The sequence below is a fragment of the Natrix helvetica genome (genome assembly GCF_964273705.1).
Source record: "Natrix helvetica genome assembly, chromosome: 1".
Taxonomy (NCBI): Eukaryota; Metazoa; Chordata; class Lepidosauria; order Squamata; family Natricidae; genus Natrix; species Natrix helvetica.
Window position 1 is genome coordinate 174649577 of NC_138548.1, and position 16293 is coordinate 174665869.

Genomic DNA, 16293 nt, shown 5'->3' on the forward strand with positions numbered 1-16293 from the left:
CTGAAAAGTGAGTCTCATCTGATAGTCTCAGAGTCCTCATTTAGCTCTTACTTATCAATATGCCTAAGTCATGATGGTCATAAAAGTGAGTGACCACATGACCAGACCTGTTTTTACAACCTTTTTTTGCTGTGGTTGTAAAGTGACTATGGTTTTGAAGGGAAGCCCTTGTTCACTAGGGGACATATTTGTAAACAATCGTTTTCAACAAAAATGTGGTAAAATGCAGTCACAGACTGGATGACACTGCAAATGGTGGTAAATGCAGGCCAGTTTCCTTTTGCCCAACAAGTGGTCTCGTAACCAGGGGTGGCAGCCATTGGAGCTTTGGAACTGGGTCATAAATAACTTTGGGGGGAGCCCATCCTAACTTTGAATGATTGCTACGCGACTCATCCTACGTCAAGAAATACCTGTACACGAAATAAAATCCAGTGTATTCCTTTTGATTTGGTTCAGGTTTTTTTTTTTATATCACAGTATTTTGTTCTTTTTTCTATATATAGATATCATTCCACGCCACTTTTGCTTGCAGCTGTATCTGGAGCCCTAGATAGTATCAAGTATTTGTTTTCTCTTAAAGCCGACTGGCTAAAAAAAGACGGTGAAGGAAATAACATAATACATTTGGCTGCACTGAACTTCCACACAGAAGTTTTGAAGCATCTAATTGAGTTAAATAACCCTGCTCTCCCAGTCTGGAAAACTCTTGTTGGTAAGCACCCTATATAGTAATTCTGATTAAATCACTGGAAAGTTTCAGGGTGAGATTAAAAAGGTAAAGGTTTTCCATGCCCAGTTGTGTTCAACTCTAGAAGATGGTGCTCATCTCTGTTTCTTAGCCAAGGCAGCAAGCATTGCCTGAAGACACTTCCATGATCCATGATATGCCCAGCATGACTATAAGCTGAAATGCACGAAACACTGTCACTTTCCTATTAAAGTGGTACCTATTTATTTATTCGCATTTCACGTGGTTTTGAGCTATTGGATTAGCAGGAGCTGAGACAAGTAATGGGAGCTCATCCAGTCATGTGGTGCTTGGGTCTCAAACCCGTGCTGTCAGCTTTGCATCTGACAAGCTCTTTAATCACTGAGCCATAATCCATATGCCAGATCCCTGCTGTCCTTCTCCTGGATGACTAAAGCTCTCTTTTGGTGACAACATGAGGGTGTTGTGATTAAAAGAAAACATTCTGGAGAGGTGCTACAGCAGCTGATGAGAGGTTCCCATTCAACAAAGATAATGTTGCAAAGGACCTATCTCTACTGCTAGTTTGCCTCATCATCAATACAAGCCACCTTTTTGGGATAGCAGGAAAAGACAATAGTATTCTGTATTCATGATTTACCCATCACTGAAGAAAGTCTTCATTTTCCACTGTGCTTTCAATAGTGGCTATTTTGCACAGGTAGGACTGTCTCCTTAACTCAGTCAGTGGATGTCATGGTCTTCTAGAGCCTCATATAAGAAAAGTGCTAAATACTATACCTCTTATTATACTTGTCTTTCCAAAGAAGGCTGCTGATTTGAAACCTACTAAGAATATGTTTGCGTTTCTTTCATATATTTCTTTCCCTGAGCTATTTTTTCATTGGATTGCCCCTCACACAGACTTTTTAATAAATTGACTGCTCATGCTCCTCATTTTTTCAGTAAATTGAGGTAAAAATGCTTTGCCCTAGCTTACAAATCAGGTGCATTGTTTTGGCACCATTTTAAAGGTATCTCTAGCATATGTTAGAATAGAAATAGAAAAAAAGCAAGAAATCTTTTTAAAAAAAAAAAAAATTAAGGCTTGCAATCAGCATGCATATATGTGCATTTTAAAGCTTTAGTGTGTGTGTGTGTGTGTGTGAACATTCACACATGTATTTTTATTATTTATTTGATTTTTACCCTGTCTTTCTTTTCATAAATATAGGTAGTCCCCGAATTACAACTGTAATGGAGCCTGTCCTTTCGCTTCCCACCCCTGAGAATCGCCCACAAATCTTTCCCACAACAACTGGTGAATTGTGCTTGAATTGTGGCTGCTCCCAAAATGGTACCCACTTTCAGGATGAAGCCGTGCAGCCTAGGGATGCTGAGAGATGGAGTGGGCTTCTCTTCTTTCCCAATATGATTTCCAGCGCTCTGGCTCCCATGTTGGGGAAGAAGACCACCCTTGGAATCCCTGCAGGCCTCATGTCCTGGCACTGTCCTGGAAGCAGGTGCAATTTTGGAGTGGCCAGAACTCATTGCATACAGTATGTATGTGCATGCATGTGTATGTCCAATAAGACCTCTCCATGCAAAGGAAAGAAATTGGTCATTGATACTTCCAGAAAGGAAAATTGGGACAATTGCAAAGGAAGTGTCCATTGGGAGAACCTTTAATTTGCTGCCCCAATTGAATTCTTTGCCAGCTGTTGCCAGATTTGGCAGAATTTTCTTAAAATGGCTTATTCCAGTTAACAGGACCCATAGGGCAGAAATTCCTTAGGAGTGTAATTTAGAGAGGGTTAGGGTTACTTGGATGAGTAATTGGTGTCACCACAGGGCTGTAATATTATCAAATAACACAGGGGTTCTCAAAGTTTTGGGCGCCATGACGCCTAAATGTAACCCTCACGGACAAACCTAATGGACTTTGGATTAGGAAAGAAATAAACATATTCCTGACTTTTAATATGAAAAAAGAATTTGTATGTAAAATAAAACAAATGTAGATACTTCCAAATTTATAAAATCAATCCCTTTATGTATAAATAAAGAATAAGACAACCAAATTTAAAACTAAAAATGTATTGGCCATGCTGAACTTATTCCCTATTGATTTTAGATCAATATATATATATATATTTTCCTGATTTCTGGAAACCCTTGATTGTTCTGTTTGCTTACTCAGGCAGAGCAGATGTGAATGCTGCTGGGGCATGTGCTGTGAGGCTTTTAACCCAATTATAGTAGGACCCTGTCAAGTTTACTTCAGGTTCTGCTTGGGTAAGCTGGCTGCTGGTTTGTCCAGTAAAGCAGAAGTAAGTTTTAAGAATGATGCTGTTTTGTTGGCAGAACACACACATACCCCTAATGTGAATTTCTTCCCCAGATTTGCTTATAATCCAGCCCACAGTTGGAAAATCTCTGCAATAAGAGAACCGCAGGCCTTGTATTCACCATTCACTTTCCTATTAGACTATAAAGAAAAACACTGTTGTAAGCCAGAAGTAAGGCAAATGCATGGGCTTGACCATGTTTTAGTGCAACTGTTAAATGTTAACAAATTATTGTTAAAAATCTTAACAGGTATGCTGAATTGTGAAGCCTATATTAGGAAACAAATGGCAATACAGTGTTTAGAAGTACTTTGTCTTGCCAAAGATCATTACTGGAGCTGTATATTGCAGGCAGGTAAGATATCATGTGCATCATTTGTCACTTTTTCTGTTCAGAGTTATTTTAATAATAATGAACCTAGTGAAAGAGATCAAGCCTGCTTCTCTGTCTTCTAGAACAAAGGTTCCCAACCCCTGGGCCATGGTCAAACACTGGTTCCTCGGCCCACCAGGCACCAGGCTGTGCAAGCAAGCAAAGGCCGATCTGTGCAGCACGTGAAACCACGCCCCCGCCCTGGCCTGCAGAAAAATGGCCCTCTGTATTGAACCAGTTCCTGGCGCCCCAAAGGTTGGGCGGGGGATGTTCTGGTACACTATTTATCTGTAGCCTAACAGTTTGGTTTCCTGAGATGGCTGGCATGACATTGGGTTACCTAAAATTCGTGTCCTAAGGCATATTAATGTCCATGCTCAAATTCCCTGCTAGGAAATAGTTCAGGATTTAATTTTCTCCATTATGACCAAGGATCCATAACCATACACAAAACGGCCTATTAGATTGGGTGTTTTCTTTGAATAATAGCAGTGATGTACAAGAGTGACCCTTTTATCATCTTCCTAGAAAAAAAATAATTCCTAGCAGTGGTGGGTTCCGGATCCTGTTGCAACCGGTATGGTTGCAATGGGGCCCAGCGTCCTCCACATGAATGCATGCAGAGCGTGTGCAGCGTGAACTGTGTGCATGTGTCTTACCATCCAGCAACGCCTCCGCAACGCTCCGCAACACTCCAGCTGCTCGGTGGAGCGTCGCGCAGGCGCTGTACACACGGTGCACAGAAGCACAAAAGAGTTTAAAGACGGGTAAGGAGCGTGGGCGGGGGGTCCTCCGGAGCACCGTACCGGAACGGTACCCGGTGCTCCAGGCAGGCGCCAGTACACTCGTACCGGGATGTACTGCCTGCAACCCACCACTAGGCTTAGCAGGGATGGACCAGGAGGGGGGGGGGGCAAATGTCATTTAAAGTGACCCAGCTAAATTGCCTAAAAGAAATGTTTCTTAAAGCTTTCTGAAAAGATACTCTTCCTTTACTTGGGAAGTCACTTCAATTAATAGTCTAGCCTCAAGCGTTTCATTTCTGAAGAAAAAAAAGGAAAAGGTAATAATTTCACAGCAACAAACACATCTGTGTGATATTGATTATATGGAGCCATTTCAATTGGGCTTTTTATCTGAGACAGAGGCACTTAGATGAGTTCTGAGTGAAGAAGAATATAGGGAATATAGCTCATCTAGTTCCTTCAGGGGTTTTTGATAACCCTGATGTTACATTTAATAACTTTCCCAATCAAACAAATTTATACTAGGGAAAAGTTTGTACAAATATTAACAATATTTCTGGAAATAACTTACCAAAGGACTTAACTGAAACAATTATCTGAAAAATTGTATATTTGCAAATTTTCAAAACAAAAATAGGCATTTCAAGAAATTGATATAATATATGCAAATATTAATTCATTGAAATGGGGAGCTTGGATAAATAAAAAGAAAAGGGAAGAACAGAGAAAATATTGCTTATTACTTTATTGTTTGCTTTCCCATGGCAAAAGCATAAAAGGCTTTTTACCTTATTGCTTCAGCAGCAAGGAAGAAAATAGAAAGCAAAGTTTAAGGATTTGCATATTCTATGAGGCTTACCTATCTGCATAAATTCATATAATGGCTGTCCAAGCCATTTTACGGTCTCAGGCAGAACCAAATAGCATCCCACTAAAGTCAGGATTCCTAAAAAAATGTGCTGTAACATTCAGGCACCCAGTTTTGCATCCCATTGTCCATATATGTATATATTCATTCTGTAGTGCCAGTCATTCCTCCTTCAGATTTCACTGCATTTCCCCCTGCTTTTCTGAGTTGTTCAGTTCTTAACCAAAGGAATTCACCTTCCCTCTCTGCTACAGTCACCTAAAGAAGTCAGAACCTTGGAGAGATTCATGGCATGTTGCATGGCTGTAACTGGTGGGTTGTTTTTGTTTTCGGTGGCAGGTACCATACCCTCATTAATCAGATTGTTGAAGAGCGAAGACATCAAATTGGAGTGCCTCACTCTGGGAGTGTTGAGTAACATCTCCACCCATGACTCAATTGTCAGAGCCTTTGTAGAAGCTGGAGGCATTCCTGTGTTAATTAAGCTCTTGTCTATGGAACAACCCGAATTGCTGTCTCGTTGTGCAGTGTTTTTATATGATATTGCCCAGCTGGATAATAATCAAGTCATCATCGCTGAACTGGTAAAGTTAATCGGGGGGGGGGGGAGGGGAATGTTCACTTTTGCAGTTACCCTTCTTTAATAAAATAATAATAATAATAAAAATAATAATAATAATAATAATAATAAGGGTGTGTTTTTCCATGATAAGGAACACACCTTTTATTATTTGTGACATTATTCAGATTTGTTTGATGTTTAGAAGTATTATAAAGTAGAGGCCTGTCTGAGTGCATTTGGCCGCTTCTAAGTTCTGCTTTGACATTGCAGCCACAACTACGACTTCTGTTGTTGTTGTTGACTTGATTTGACAAATCAGGAATATGCCTGTTGACTGTAACCCTTTCTTTCTATACTAGCCTCTGAACCAGTGTTGAAATTCAATTTTTTTTACTACCGGTTCTGTGGGTGTGGCTTGGTGGGCATGGCAGTGGAAGGATACTGCAAAATCCCCATTCCCTCCCCACTCCTGGGGGAAGGATATTGTAAAATCCCCATTCCCTTCCCATTTTGGGGCCAGCTAGAGGTGGTATTTGCTGGTTCTCCAAACTACTCAAAATTTCTGCTACCGGTTCTCCTGAACCTGCTGAATTTCATCCCTGCTCTGAACTGAATTTCTGCCCCAATGTTAATAATTGCTGAGATACAACTTGAACTAATTTTAATTGTAGTTAAGGTTACTCTTGATCATTGAGATTCTGCTTGACTTAGGATATGAAATGTTAAAATCAATTTTGGACAACAAAAATACTGATTCATTTTTAAAAATGGGCATGTGCTGAAAAGTGGCCATATGATGAGCTGAAGGAGGAAAGGAGAAGGCTCCTCAGAGTTGAAAGTATGCAATCTTGAAGGTGGATTCTGTTTTGTGAACTACAGTGTATTTAACATGACAGATTGACTTGAATCCAGAGGTGTTTATTTTTATTATGCTACAGTTCTGATAGAATATTTCTGTTGGTAGAGAAAGGAGAGTGGTCCTCACTGAATTTTTCCCTTCCTTTCAACCCACCGATCCATCAAGATTAAGGAAGATACCACAAACACCACTCCTCCCACCCCATATTCCAGGAGATCTCAAGAACTTTGGAGAGAATGAGTAAATAGGAACAATTCCCTTTCCACCCTGTGAAAAATTGAGATTTTTGTTAGATTCAGCCCATTGTATTAATACAATACAATAGTAGAGTTGGAAGGGACCTTGGAGGTCTTCTAGTCCAACCCCCTGCCTAGGCAGGAAACCCTATACCATTTCAGACAAATAGCTATCCAACATCTTCTTAAAGACTTCCAGTGTTGGGGCATTCACAACTTCTGGAGGCAAGTTGTTCCACTGATTAATTGTTCTCACTGTCAGCTCTATTGTTTAGCTCTTATTCTACTTTTGCCTATGTCCCTTATATTTTTTTAAAATGTAGGGTGGAATTCCTGCTCTCATCAATCTGTTGGACCATGACTTACAAGATCTGCTTGTGAATGTAATGAGCTGTATCCGAGTATTATGCAAGAATAATAAAGAGAATCAGCTGAAAGTGAAAGAAATGAATGGTATTGAACCACTTGTCCAGTTCTTACGTTCAGATTCAGGTAAAAACAAAAATAGTAAAAGTGGCTAATCGGTTTTAAGGGAATGACATAGCTTACTGATCACTTACCTTTCTAGTTCTTTTTACTTCTGGAGTGATGGGACTTCCAGGAGAAGACATCTGTTTCACCAGCAGTATCTATTTTCTAATAAACAGACATAGTTAGACTCAACAATAAAATGCAGTCTTTGAAGTCTCAGTGCAAAGGGGAATAGATACATTTATTAGGAAATTTTATTTCCTAATACATTTATTTCCTAATACATTTATTAGGAAATTTTTACCTTCTTATTCCTGGTTCTGTCCTTCATTTGTATTACCCATTAAGGAATATCTTGCTTTACAAGTGCTGGAAAACTGACTTTAATATTTTGAAGGGGGAAAAATGTAACATCATTATCTAAGTACAGCAACAAGTCTTTGTCAAGCATTTTAGTGTAAATTTTAATCAGGAAATAGATATAATAAAGAATAAAACAAGAGGATGCACCCTAATATTTTAAAAATCTAACATCTATAGTTTATGCCTCTTATTCCATAATTTTCCATGAACATTGAAAATATATACTCCTGGCACATCAATACCAGTATAAAGAGGATAACCTGCTATAGCTTCTTGTTTTAAAATGGGAAGATAACATGAAGGGTATACAGTAAATGGTTATTTCAAAATCATAGGTATAATAGTGATTACCATTTGGGGATTCATTGATGAATTTGAGGTGATTTATCATTGATCAGAAAAGTTTTAAAAAATCATTTAAAAGGAAGTATTCAATCTGTAAATTGTCATTACTACTATAAGTAATGAGTGTCCTTAAAAGATTAAAGCAGATTAAGCCAGACATATCTGGCTTTTATTCCTGTATTTTTTTCTGCTTAAAGATGTCCTGGTGGCAGTGGCCTCAGCAGTAATTGCAGAAATTTGTCGTGGGAATATGAAAATGCAGAATGCTATTGTGGCGGCAAATGTTATTGATCCTCTAATTCAACTTCTCAGAGGAAGGAAAATCAGTGTCCAGGTTAAAGGAGCAACAGCAATTGAGGCACTCTGTGAAGGCAACATTATTATCCAGATGAGATTTCTATCCAAATCTGTGACCACGTTCCTTCTGAAGCTCCTGAAGGCAAGTGTTTTGGTTTTTTTAGTGGACCCAAGTCATTGTATAAGGGATGATAATGACAGCATGTCATCAAGTACTGTCAATTTTTAAAGACTACATAGCTAGACTTTCCCATGGCTAAGGTAAAATTAAAGGTTCCCCAGCCCATGCGTGCTAGTTGTTCCTGACTCTAGGGGCAATGCTCATCTCCGTTTCTAAGCCAAAGAGCCAACGCTGTCTGAAGATGTCTCTGTTGTCATGTAACCGGCATGGCTAAATGCCAAAAACATACAGAATGCTGTTACCTTCCCACCAAAGGTGGTTCCTATTTTTCTACTTGCTTTTTTAAAAATGTGCTTTCAAACTGCTACGTTGGCAGAAGCTGGGACAAATAACAGGAGCTCACTCTGTTACGCGGTGCTAGGGATTTGAACCACTGAACTGTCGACCTTCTAATTGACAAGCTCAGCGTCTTAGCCACTCAGTCATCACATCCCTCATCCCATGATTATCTATCCCCTAACCTGGTCCTTCAGGTCTCCCAACAATAACTGAGTTCACCCACCTGGCTGCTGTGGTCCTTTCCTTTCATTTTTCCCATGTTAGAGACTTCTCCAGAAAGCTGGCCCGTCACATAAAGGTTTTAAAGTAGGATCATTTCAGCCTGCTGATTTGTGCCTCAAGTGAGATCTGGATTGGTTTGTTTGATCGTTCATTGGCTAGTTTTCTTGGCTGTCCATGGTACTATCAGGAGTCTTCTTCAACAGCAGAGTTCAAAAGCATCTTCCTATAGAGTAGATATGGTTATGCTCGTAAGCTTTCACATATAGCTTTCTCATTTTGGTTCAACTTCCAGGCCTTTCACTTGAAGGTGAAAGAACAAGGAGCTGTAACCCTCTGGGCCCTAGCTGGACAAACCCTGAAGCAGCAGAAATTCATGGCAGAACAGATTGGATATAATTTAATTATAGACATGCTTCTATCACCATCTGATAAAATGCAGTGCGTTGGTAAGTTGCTGTTGTTCTGCAATACAGGCACAAACTCATATAGGAGTTCAAAAGTTCCTAAGTGTATTTGTTACTTTTGTTGTTTTGGAAGGAGGAGAAGCTGTCATAGCTCTTAGCAAGGACAGTGAAATTCACCAGAACCAAATATGCGAAGGGAATGGAATCGCCCCTTTGGTCCGGCTGTTAAGAAGTGGAAGGATAGCAGAAGGCACCCTCCTCAGTGTGATCAAAGCCTTAGGCACAATGTGTATCGGTCTGTAGTTCCTTTTCTCTTGCTCCCAAAGTATAACAGTATTAAAGCTTTTGAGTAAGAACCATGAAAGGGCCTAGGAAACAATAGTCTTAATATTATAAAATATTGGACAGGTTTGAGAGCTGCAGCAGTCTATTTCCCCCTATATGGCAACCCCCTTCACAAAACAGATGCGTTATCAAAATGGCTGCAATCCTACATCTACATACTTTGTAACTCACAAAACCAACTATAGCCCAGTTGGGATTTAGTTCATTCTTTTTCTGAATTTCCTGGTATAAGCTTTTGAGGCTATAGTTGGCTTGGTAAGATTTACTTTTTTAAAAAAAAAAAAGTAAGTCTAAAGAAATCATCAGAACAGATGGTATGAAATTATTGCTAGCAACCTATACCGTGTCCCCCTGAAATAAGCGCTTGTCCTTATTTTCAGGGAGGTCTTATTATTTTTGAGGTGCAGGAGGCGGCAAGTGTGGTCACCTCATGGCTGCTGCCTTGTTGCAATATTTTCAGGGGAGATATTTTAGTGCATGCGCACAAAAGCCCAATTGGGCTTATTATCCAGGGAGGTCTTATTTTCAGGGAAACAGGGTATTTAATACCAGTTTTTCTAGAAGACTTTATTCAAGAATAGACCTTAATATAATCATTTCCAGTGATATCTTTGGAATATACAGGATTCCTTTAAATCAGATTAGTCAGCCCATATATCCTTCTAACTCAGTACAGAATACAGTACTCTGATAGTACTGTACTGTAGAGATATCAGCTGCAGACTCGTCTTTAATCTGCTATCTGGCCCTTTTTTTAACCCAGGATATTACTAGGGTCTAATAAGAAAGCTAAAGTGAAACTAGCTTTCTGAGGTAAAATCAATGCAACTGATGGTAATGACATATTAAAACCAGTAGTAAAATAATGGTAAGTTCTAAACATCCTAAAATATGTTTTAATGTCTGGGAATTTAAAAATCTCTTCATCTAGCATTTTAAAACTTTAAAAGTAATCCTAGTTCTACTTCTCACAAGATTATGTTTCCTAATTTGGGAGCTGTTAGATTTTATTTATTTATCTTCGTGCCAGTTTTGATTCATAACAACTACCTGGGCAAATCCTGCCAGTTTTCTTGGCATGTTTTTTTTTTAGAAGTGGTTTGCCCTTGCACCCTTCCTAGGGCTGAGAGGGAGTGACTGCCCCAGAGTAACCCTGCTGGCTTGCTACCTAACGTGGGGCTAGAACTCCGAGTTTTCCACTTTCTAGTGCTTTAGCCACTACATCAAATTGGCTCTCATATATTGTTTATTCTTGGACAGAAAAACATGCCTCATTTCTGGACTCAAAGAGCTTTGCTAAGTTTTGCTTCATGAGGACCTTCCATTGATTTGAGCTACAGCATTTAGCATATGTTTGCTTAAAAGTAAAGAACAGTTAAGGGGTCATATTTTGCTTGTACTAACTTTCCTCCCCCGCCCCTTCTTTTATTTCTATGGATCTTTGGTATGGATCTCTTTGCCTGACATCAAACGTCTAGGTGAAGCTCATATAAGCAATCCAGTTAGTCAAGAGAATGTAGTGGATGAAGGAGCATTGCCAATACTTGTTCATTTACTTAAAACTCATCTATCCCTTCAGATAAAGGTGGGTTTTAAATGTTTATCATACAGCTCTAAACTAGAGAAACTTCATTTAGCAACTGCCTCAGATGGTGACTGTTCAGTTACAATGGTGATGAAAAAAATAACTTTACAATCACTCCCCATATTTATAACCTTCACTGATCTGTAAAGCAAAGGAAAGCTGAACTAAAAATATAAACATAGCTGCAGTTTCACTTAGTGGCTACTTCTCATAACAACAAAATTGCCGGTTCCATTTGTGGTCACTAAACTAGGACTAGCTATAGTTCTTGAATAGCTTTAATAGTTTTGCTTCATTGAATAATATAAAAGAAAATACATTTGCAGAATGTTGAAAACTCTAGCTCAGGGGTGTCAAACTTGCATTGTCACAGCATAGTCATGTGACATATTGTGACTTCCCCCCCCTTTGCTAAACCGGGCATGGGCGTGACCAGAGCGTGATGCATATGGCCCACGGCCCGCGAGTTTGACAGCCTTAGCTGCTCTAGCCGCTGATAAAAAGCCTATCACATTAGATAATAGAACTTCAGTCTTAAGACCTTGTATTTGATTTTGCCATAATATCAGCATTAATTAAAATATGGATAATATATTAATATTATTTCAGTGTGCAGGAATGAAGTTAGAGGATGAAATATATATAGCTACCAAAAAAAAAAAAAAAACCACCCTAAAATCAAGTGGGCAGTGTCTTAACAACCAGTAGCTGATTTCCTGGGAACAGAAGTGGATAGTCATATCCTAATGACATAATGATCCTGAAAGAGCGTTTCATATAGTTAGCTAGCTTTGAAAGCCTAGAATAGATCATGACTATGATCAATCCTGGCCTAGTGGGCCCTCTATTTCACCTCAGCACTAGAATCATAAATCATACTGGCACATACGTATACATGCATAAAGAGAAGGAATATTAAAGATTATTAGATCCTGCAGTTTTCCCTATGAATATTAGAATATTCAGTGACGTATTTGTTATTTGCACAGATAAGGAAGGTTTCTACAATATTTATGCCTGTGTATTTTTCTTCTATGCATTTACACTTTGTTACAATACTTAGAACTGTTTGCATGACATTTTAGGATAAACAGAACAGGAGAAAAACCACATAGATATGGGGATTTGAAAAGAATAAAACACTTTAAACTCATAGAAAGATTTTTTGCTTTTAATTTTAAGTTTTATGATATGCTTCATGCCTATATAGTGTAATTCCTTTTGTTTTTTCTTCTAAAATGTAATGATATAAAAGGTTGAGAAAAAATGTAGATGTCACATTCTGATAGGGTTACAGCACCAGATCTGAGCTGCAAAAATTCTAGACAACCATTAAATAGCAGCAAAGATATATAACTATTTTACTTTTTTTTTTTTTTTGCTGAGAAAGAGGCTCTTTTCTTTCCTGAAGCAAATATTCTTAGGCATCAAAGGTAGATTTCCTGAAGCCGTAACAATTCTTTTCCACACTTCATAAGGTATTATAATTCAAGTTTTAATTTTTCCAATTCTAATTAATCTTTAGGTTGAAGTTGCATTTTCCTTGGCTTGCATTGTTCTAAAGAATAGCAGTCTGCAGACTGTATTACAAGACAAAGAAGGTTTTAGTTATCGGGATGTCCTTAAGCTTTTTTATGCCCCAGATAAGGTAATGACTTCACTAAAATATTTGGCATTCAAATTATAAAATCAAACAATAAATTAAGAATCTTCAACTCCTAAGGCTGTGGGTACATCTGGGATTCCGAGGATGCACAAAAATGGTTGGAGTAAGCTCAGACCACAAAACATGCACTTCTTCTTTTGATAAGGAGCAGAATTGGCCCTATTGACACTAGTAGATGACATTTTGCGGAAAAGAGATAAAGGAAGTAACACTCTTCTGAGGTTTGTGGATGTCTCATCAATTATCCTTTTGAATAATTTCCATGAGATCCACTTTGAAGACACCGTCCTCCTGTGATGCTAGTCATACTTGCAAGAGACTTTTCAGAGAGTAATATTGGACGATGGTCCTTGGCACCCTGACAGTTTTACTGCAGGATTCCAAAAGGTGCTTACTTATCCCACTTTAATATCTATACAATGCTGCTGAAGTTAGCATCAGGAGCTTGGACATGCAATACTATTCGTATGCCGATGGCACCAAGCTCTCCTTATTCAAAACATCTAACAAATGTCTGAAAGAAATGATGTGGTCCAAAACACTGAGGCTGAATTCTCACAAGCTCTCCCTTCACAAACTAGCGCTTTCTTACATTTGAATGTGGACTGGGACATACTGGTATCAAGAATAAATATTTCTGGAGATTTCGGTTGTCTTTACACTCTAGTACTGATGATGCTATGGTGTGCCTGTGAGATTTACATCTGGTGGGAAAGGAGTGACACACCTCCTGCTGTGTGCTTCCTGTGTGAATGAGGAGGATTTAATTTTTGCCCCCTCTAGCAATAGATGATAACATGGCTGGATAGCCTCCTTCTCAGTACAGGTACCCTCTACTAGGTACTAAAACAGGTAATGGCTTGGGCTGACATCAGTAGATAACCTGTTCTAGGGAAGTGTTGCATCCACTGGCATCTTTCCTGAAGGGATACCTAGTTTGTTTTATGTCTTATATATTGGTTTATATCGAAATCTCTAATTGAAATATTGTAGTTTGTGTACCTTTGAAAATGCGGAGGAGTGGGGTGGGTAAAACTATTCAGAACTTGAATGAGAGAGGCTCCAGTGAAGGCTTTATCTCAGTGGATTAGTTACTAGTTGTAATTGTTTACAGGAAGTAATTGTTTGCTTGAGCCTTGCAGTCAATTAGCAATTGAAAAATGCATTTGATGAATAAAGGCTCCTTGAATATAAAATCTGGGATGCAAATCTCCAAGCAACCATTAGATGGGAATAAAGTGCAAAATTTATAGCACAAGACTTGTAGACCTGCTGTTTTGAAGTAACTATTTATTATGCAAAATAGAACAATTAATTGAGATGTGATATTTAGATGACATAATTAATGTGGGAGAGTAAATTGAATCCTATAAAACCTGTAAATATTGTATACTAGACCCAGAATTAACTTAACTGGGTCAATGTTATATGTCATGTGAACAAAGAACTTTTGTCACTTAATAATTACATTTGTATGCGGTCTATTAAGTGGTGACAATTAAATATACAGGTGTATTGGAAGTAACTATGCACATTTTATATACATGGATATCCTCTTGCCATTTTAATAACAGACAGCGTTCATTCTGACAGCATCACTTTTTCTTTTTATTAAAGGTCTTTTTATTATCTTTTCTTTTTCTCTTCCATCATTTTCTATTATATCTTGCAATTCTGAAGACAGGAATGCTAAATTACTTACGCTATCCTGAGTGCCTTTCCAGATAAAGAACAGAATATCAAAACTTTAAATTAATAGTGTAAAAAAGAAATTAAATCCTTTTAACTCTCCTGGAATTCAAAGTAGATACGGTGGTTTGGTTTGTTTGAAAAAAAATCTCAATATCTAAATGTGAACAATGTTTACATGTTACTATTTTCTTGTTGTTTTAAGGATATCCGTTTACGAGCAGGATATGCTATTGCAATTTTTGCTTACAATAATCCTACTCAGCAGATACTGATTTTAGAGGCTGGACCAATATCAATCCATATATTTGAACCTCTTCTGGACTCAAATGTAGAGACAGATAGAGCAATGGCTGCATTTCAGGTACAAAACTAGGTATTGCATGTATAGTTCAGAATTATCTTTGCACAATTATCAATAAGCATGCTGGAAGAATGGAGATGCCACATAGAACTTGAACTTCACTGTTGGGAAGATTCTGTTGCAATCCAAAAAAGGTAAGACTTCCACAATGCCTGCATATGGAAAGATTATGACCAGATTTCCTAAATGCTGTTCTCTGAAAATTTCAGGTGCTTAATTCCCCTCAGTTCCCATAAAACTGGTTAATTACTGGATTGCAACGCCTTCCAAAGCAACTTTTTCTAATGGAAGGCTTTCCACAGATTGAGGCAGGCTAAATTGATGGGATGTGTGATGCATTGATCTAGGGTGGCTCCTTCTTTTTGAATGGTCTGCTGCAGTAATGGTATTCTATTATCTTCACTACCAGTTCGGTAGTAGGAGCACATAAGCACGCACACATCTGGGCATGTACAGAACCTTCTGCATATGCACAGAAGGTCCATGAAGACGTCTGGGTGGCTGGGTGGGTGGGCAGAGTCACATGCTGCTGCTACTACCAGTTTGCCCGAACCAGTGCGAACCAGCAGCATACCACCTCTGGTCTGCTGTAGAAAATGGAGTAGTTAGATATGATGAAAAGCAAGGGCTTTTATATCATAGTACAAATGTTTGGAAAAACAGCCTACAGGGAACCTTTTCTTATGAGTTTCGTTTCTACTTTTTGTTGGTCTGTTAAAATCTTAAATTTTTCAGGAAATCTTTGAGGAGTTTGATGGCTGATTCAAACCACTTCAGATATTTCTAGAAGATTAATTAATATTTTGAGAACATTTTGCCTGCTTTGTTCCTCATTCCTGGTTCTTAGGCATTATTGGACACTTTGAGCCCTTTTACTCGAATTGTAGGCTTTTATCTTGTTATACAGGCAATCTTCTGCAAATCTATATAGAATTAAAATTGACTAAATTATGTGAAATTTAGTGAAAGGTAAATATGTTTAAATTTGAAGCATAATGAATATGGCGATTTTCCAATAAAGTAAAATGAGGTAGTAATGATGATAATATGAAATGCTTTACCCCCAATTTTAATTAATCCAGATTTTTTTCTCCTACTACTAAGATTTTGCAATTATAAAATTCCCAGTACTGTGTGTATTTAATATTGTCACTAAAATGATTAGAGTATTATACTGTGAAAAATAAGAAATGGGGAAAAATGCAAAATTACAGGAAACCTGTTTTATCTGTTGTGTCAAAAAGTATCTTCTATTTCAGATTGTAGTACTAGCAAAAATTATAATTGATGTGGATCAAGTTACTTTGTCTGCAAGAGGAATTTCTACCTTGGTTGACCTACTATGTTCAGAAAAATCAGCCACTTTAGTGTTAACAGGTAACTAATGTTGTAAAAGGGG

The 16293-nt window shown here is 38.2% G+C and overlaps 1 protein-coding gene across 1 annotated transcript in view; it reads left to right on the forward strand.

Moving 5' to 3' along the window:
• The window catches only part of ANKAR (ankyrin and armadillo repeat containing), a 42033-nt gene that overhangs the window by 18427 nt on the left and 7313 nt on the right, over positions 1–16293 (forward strand). Inside the window, exons 10-20 of the mRNA XM_081939319.1 lie at positions 507–715; positions 3290–3394; positions 5366–5610; positions 7007–7175; positions 8060–8301; positions 9134–9287; positions 9379–9540; positions 11069–11175; positions 12701–12823; positions 14736–14894; positions 16154–16271. Of these exons, the coding sequence (XP_081795445.1) occupies positions 507–715; positions 3290–3394; positions 5366–5610; positions 7007–7175; positions 8060–8301; positions 9134–9287; positions 9379–9540; positions 11069–11175; positions 12701–12823; positions 14736–14894; positions 16154–16271 (1793 nt within the window). The remainder of the gene's footprint in view (positions 1–506; positions 716–3289; positions 3395–5365; positions 5611–7006; positions 7176–8059; positions 8302–9133; positions 9288–9378; positions 9541–11068; positions 11176–12700; positions 12824–14735; positions 14895–16153; positions 16272–16293) is intronic.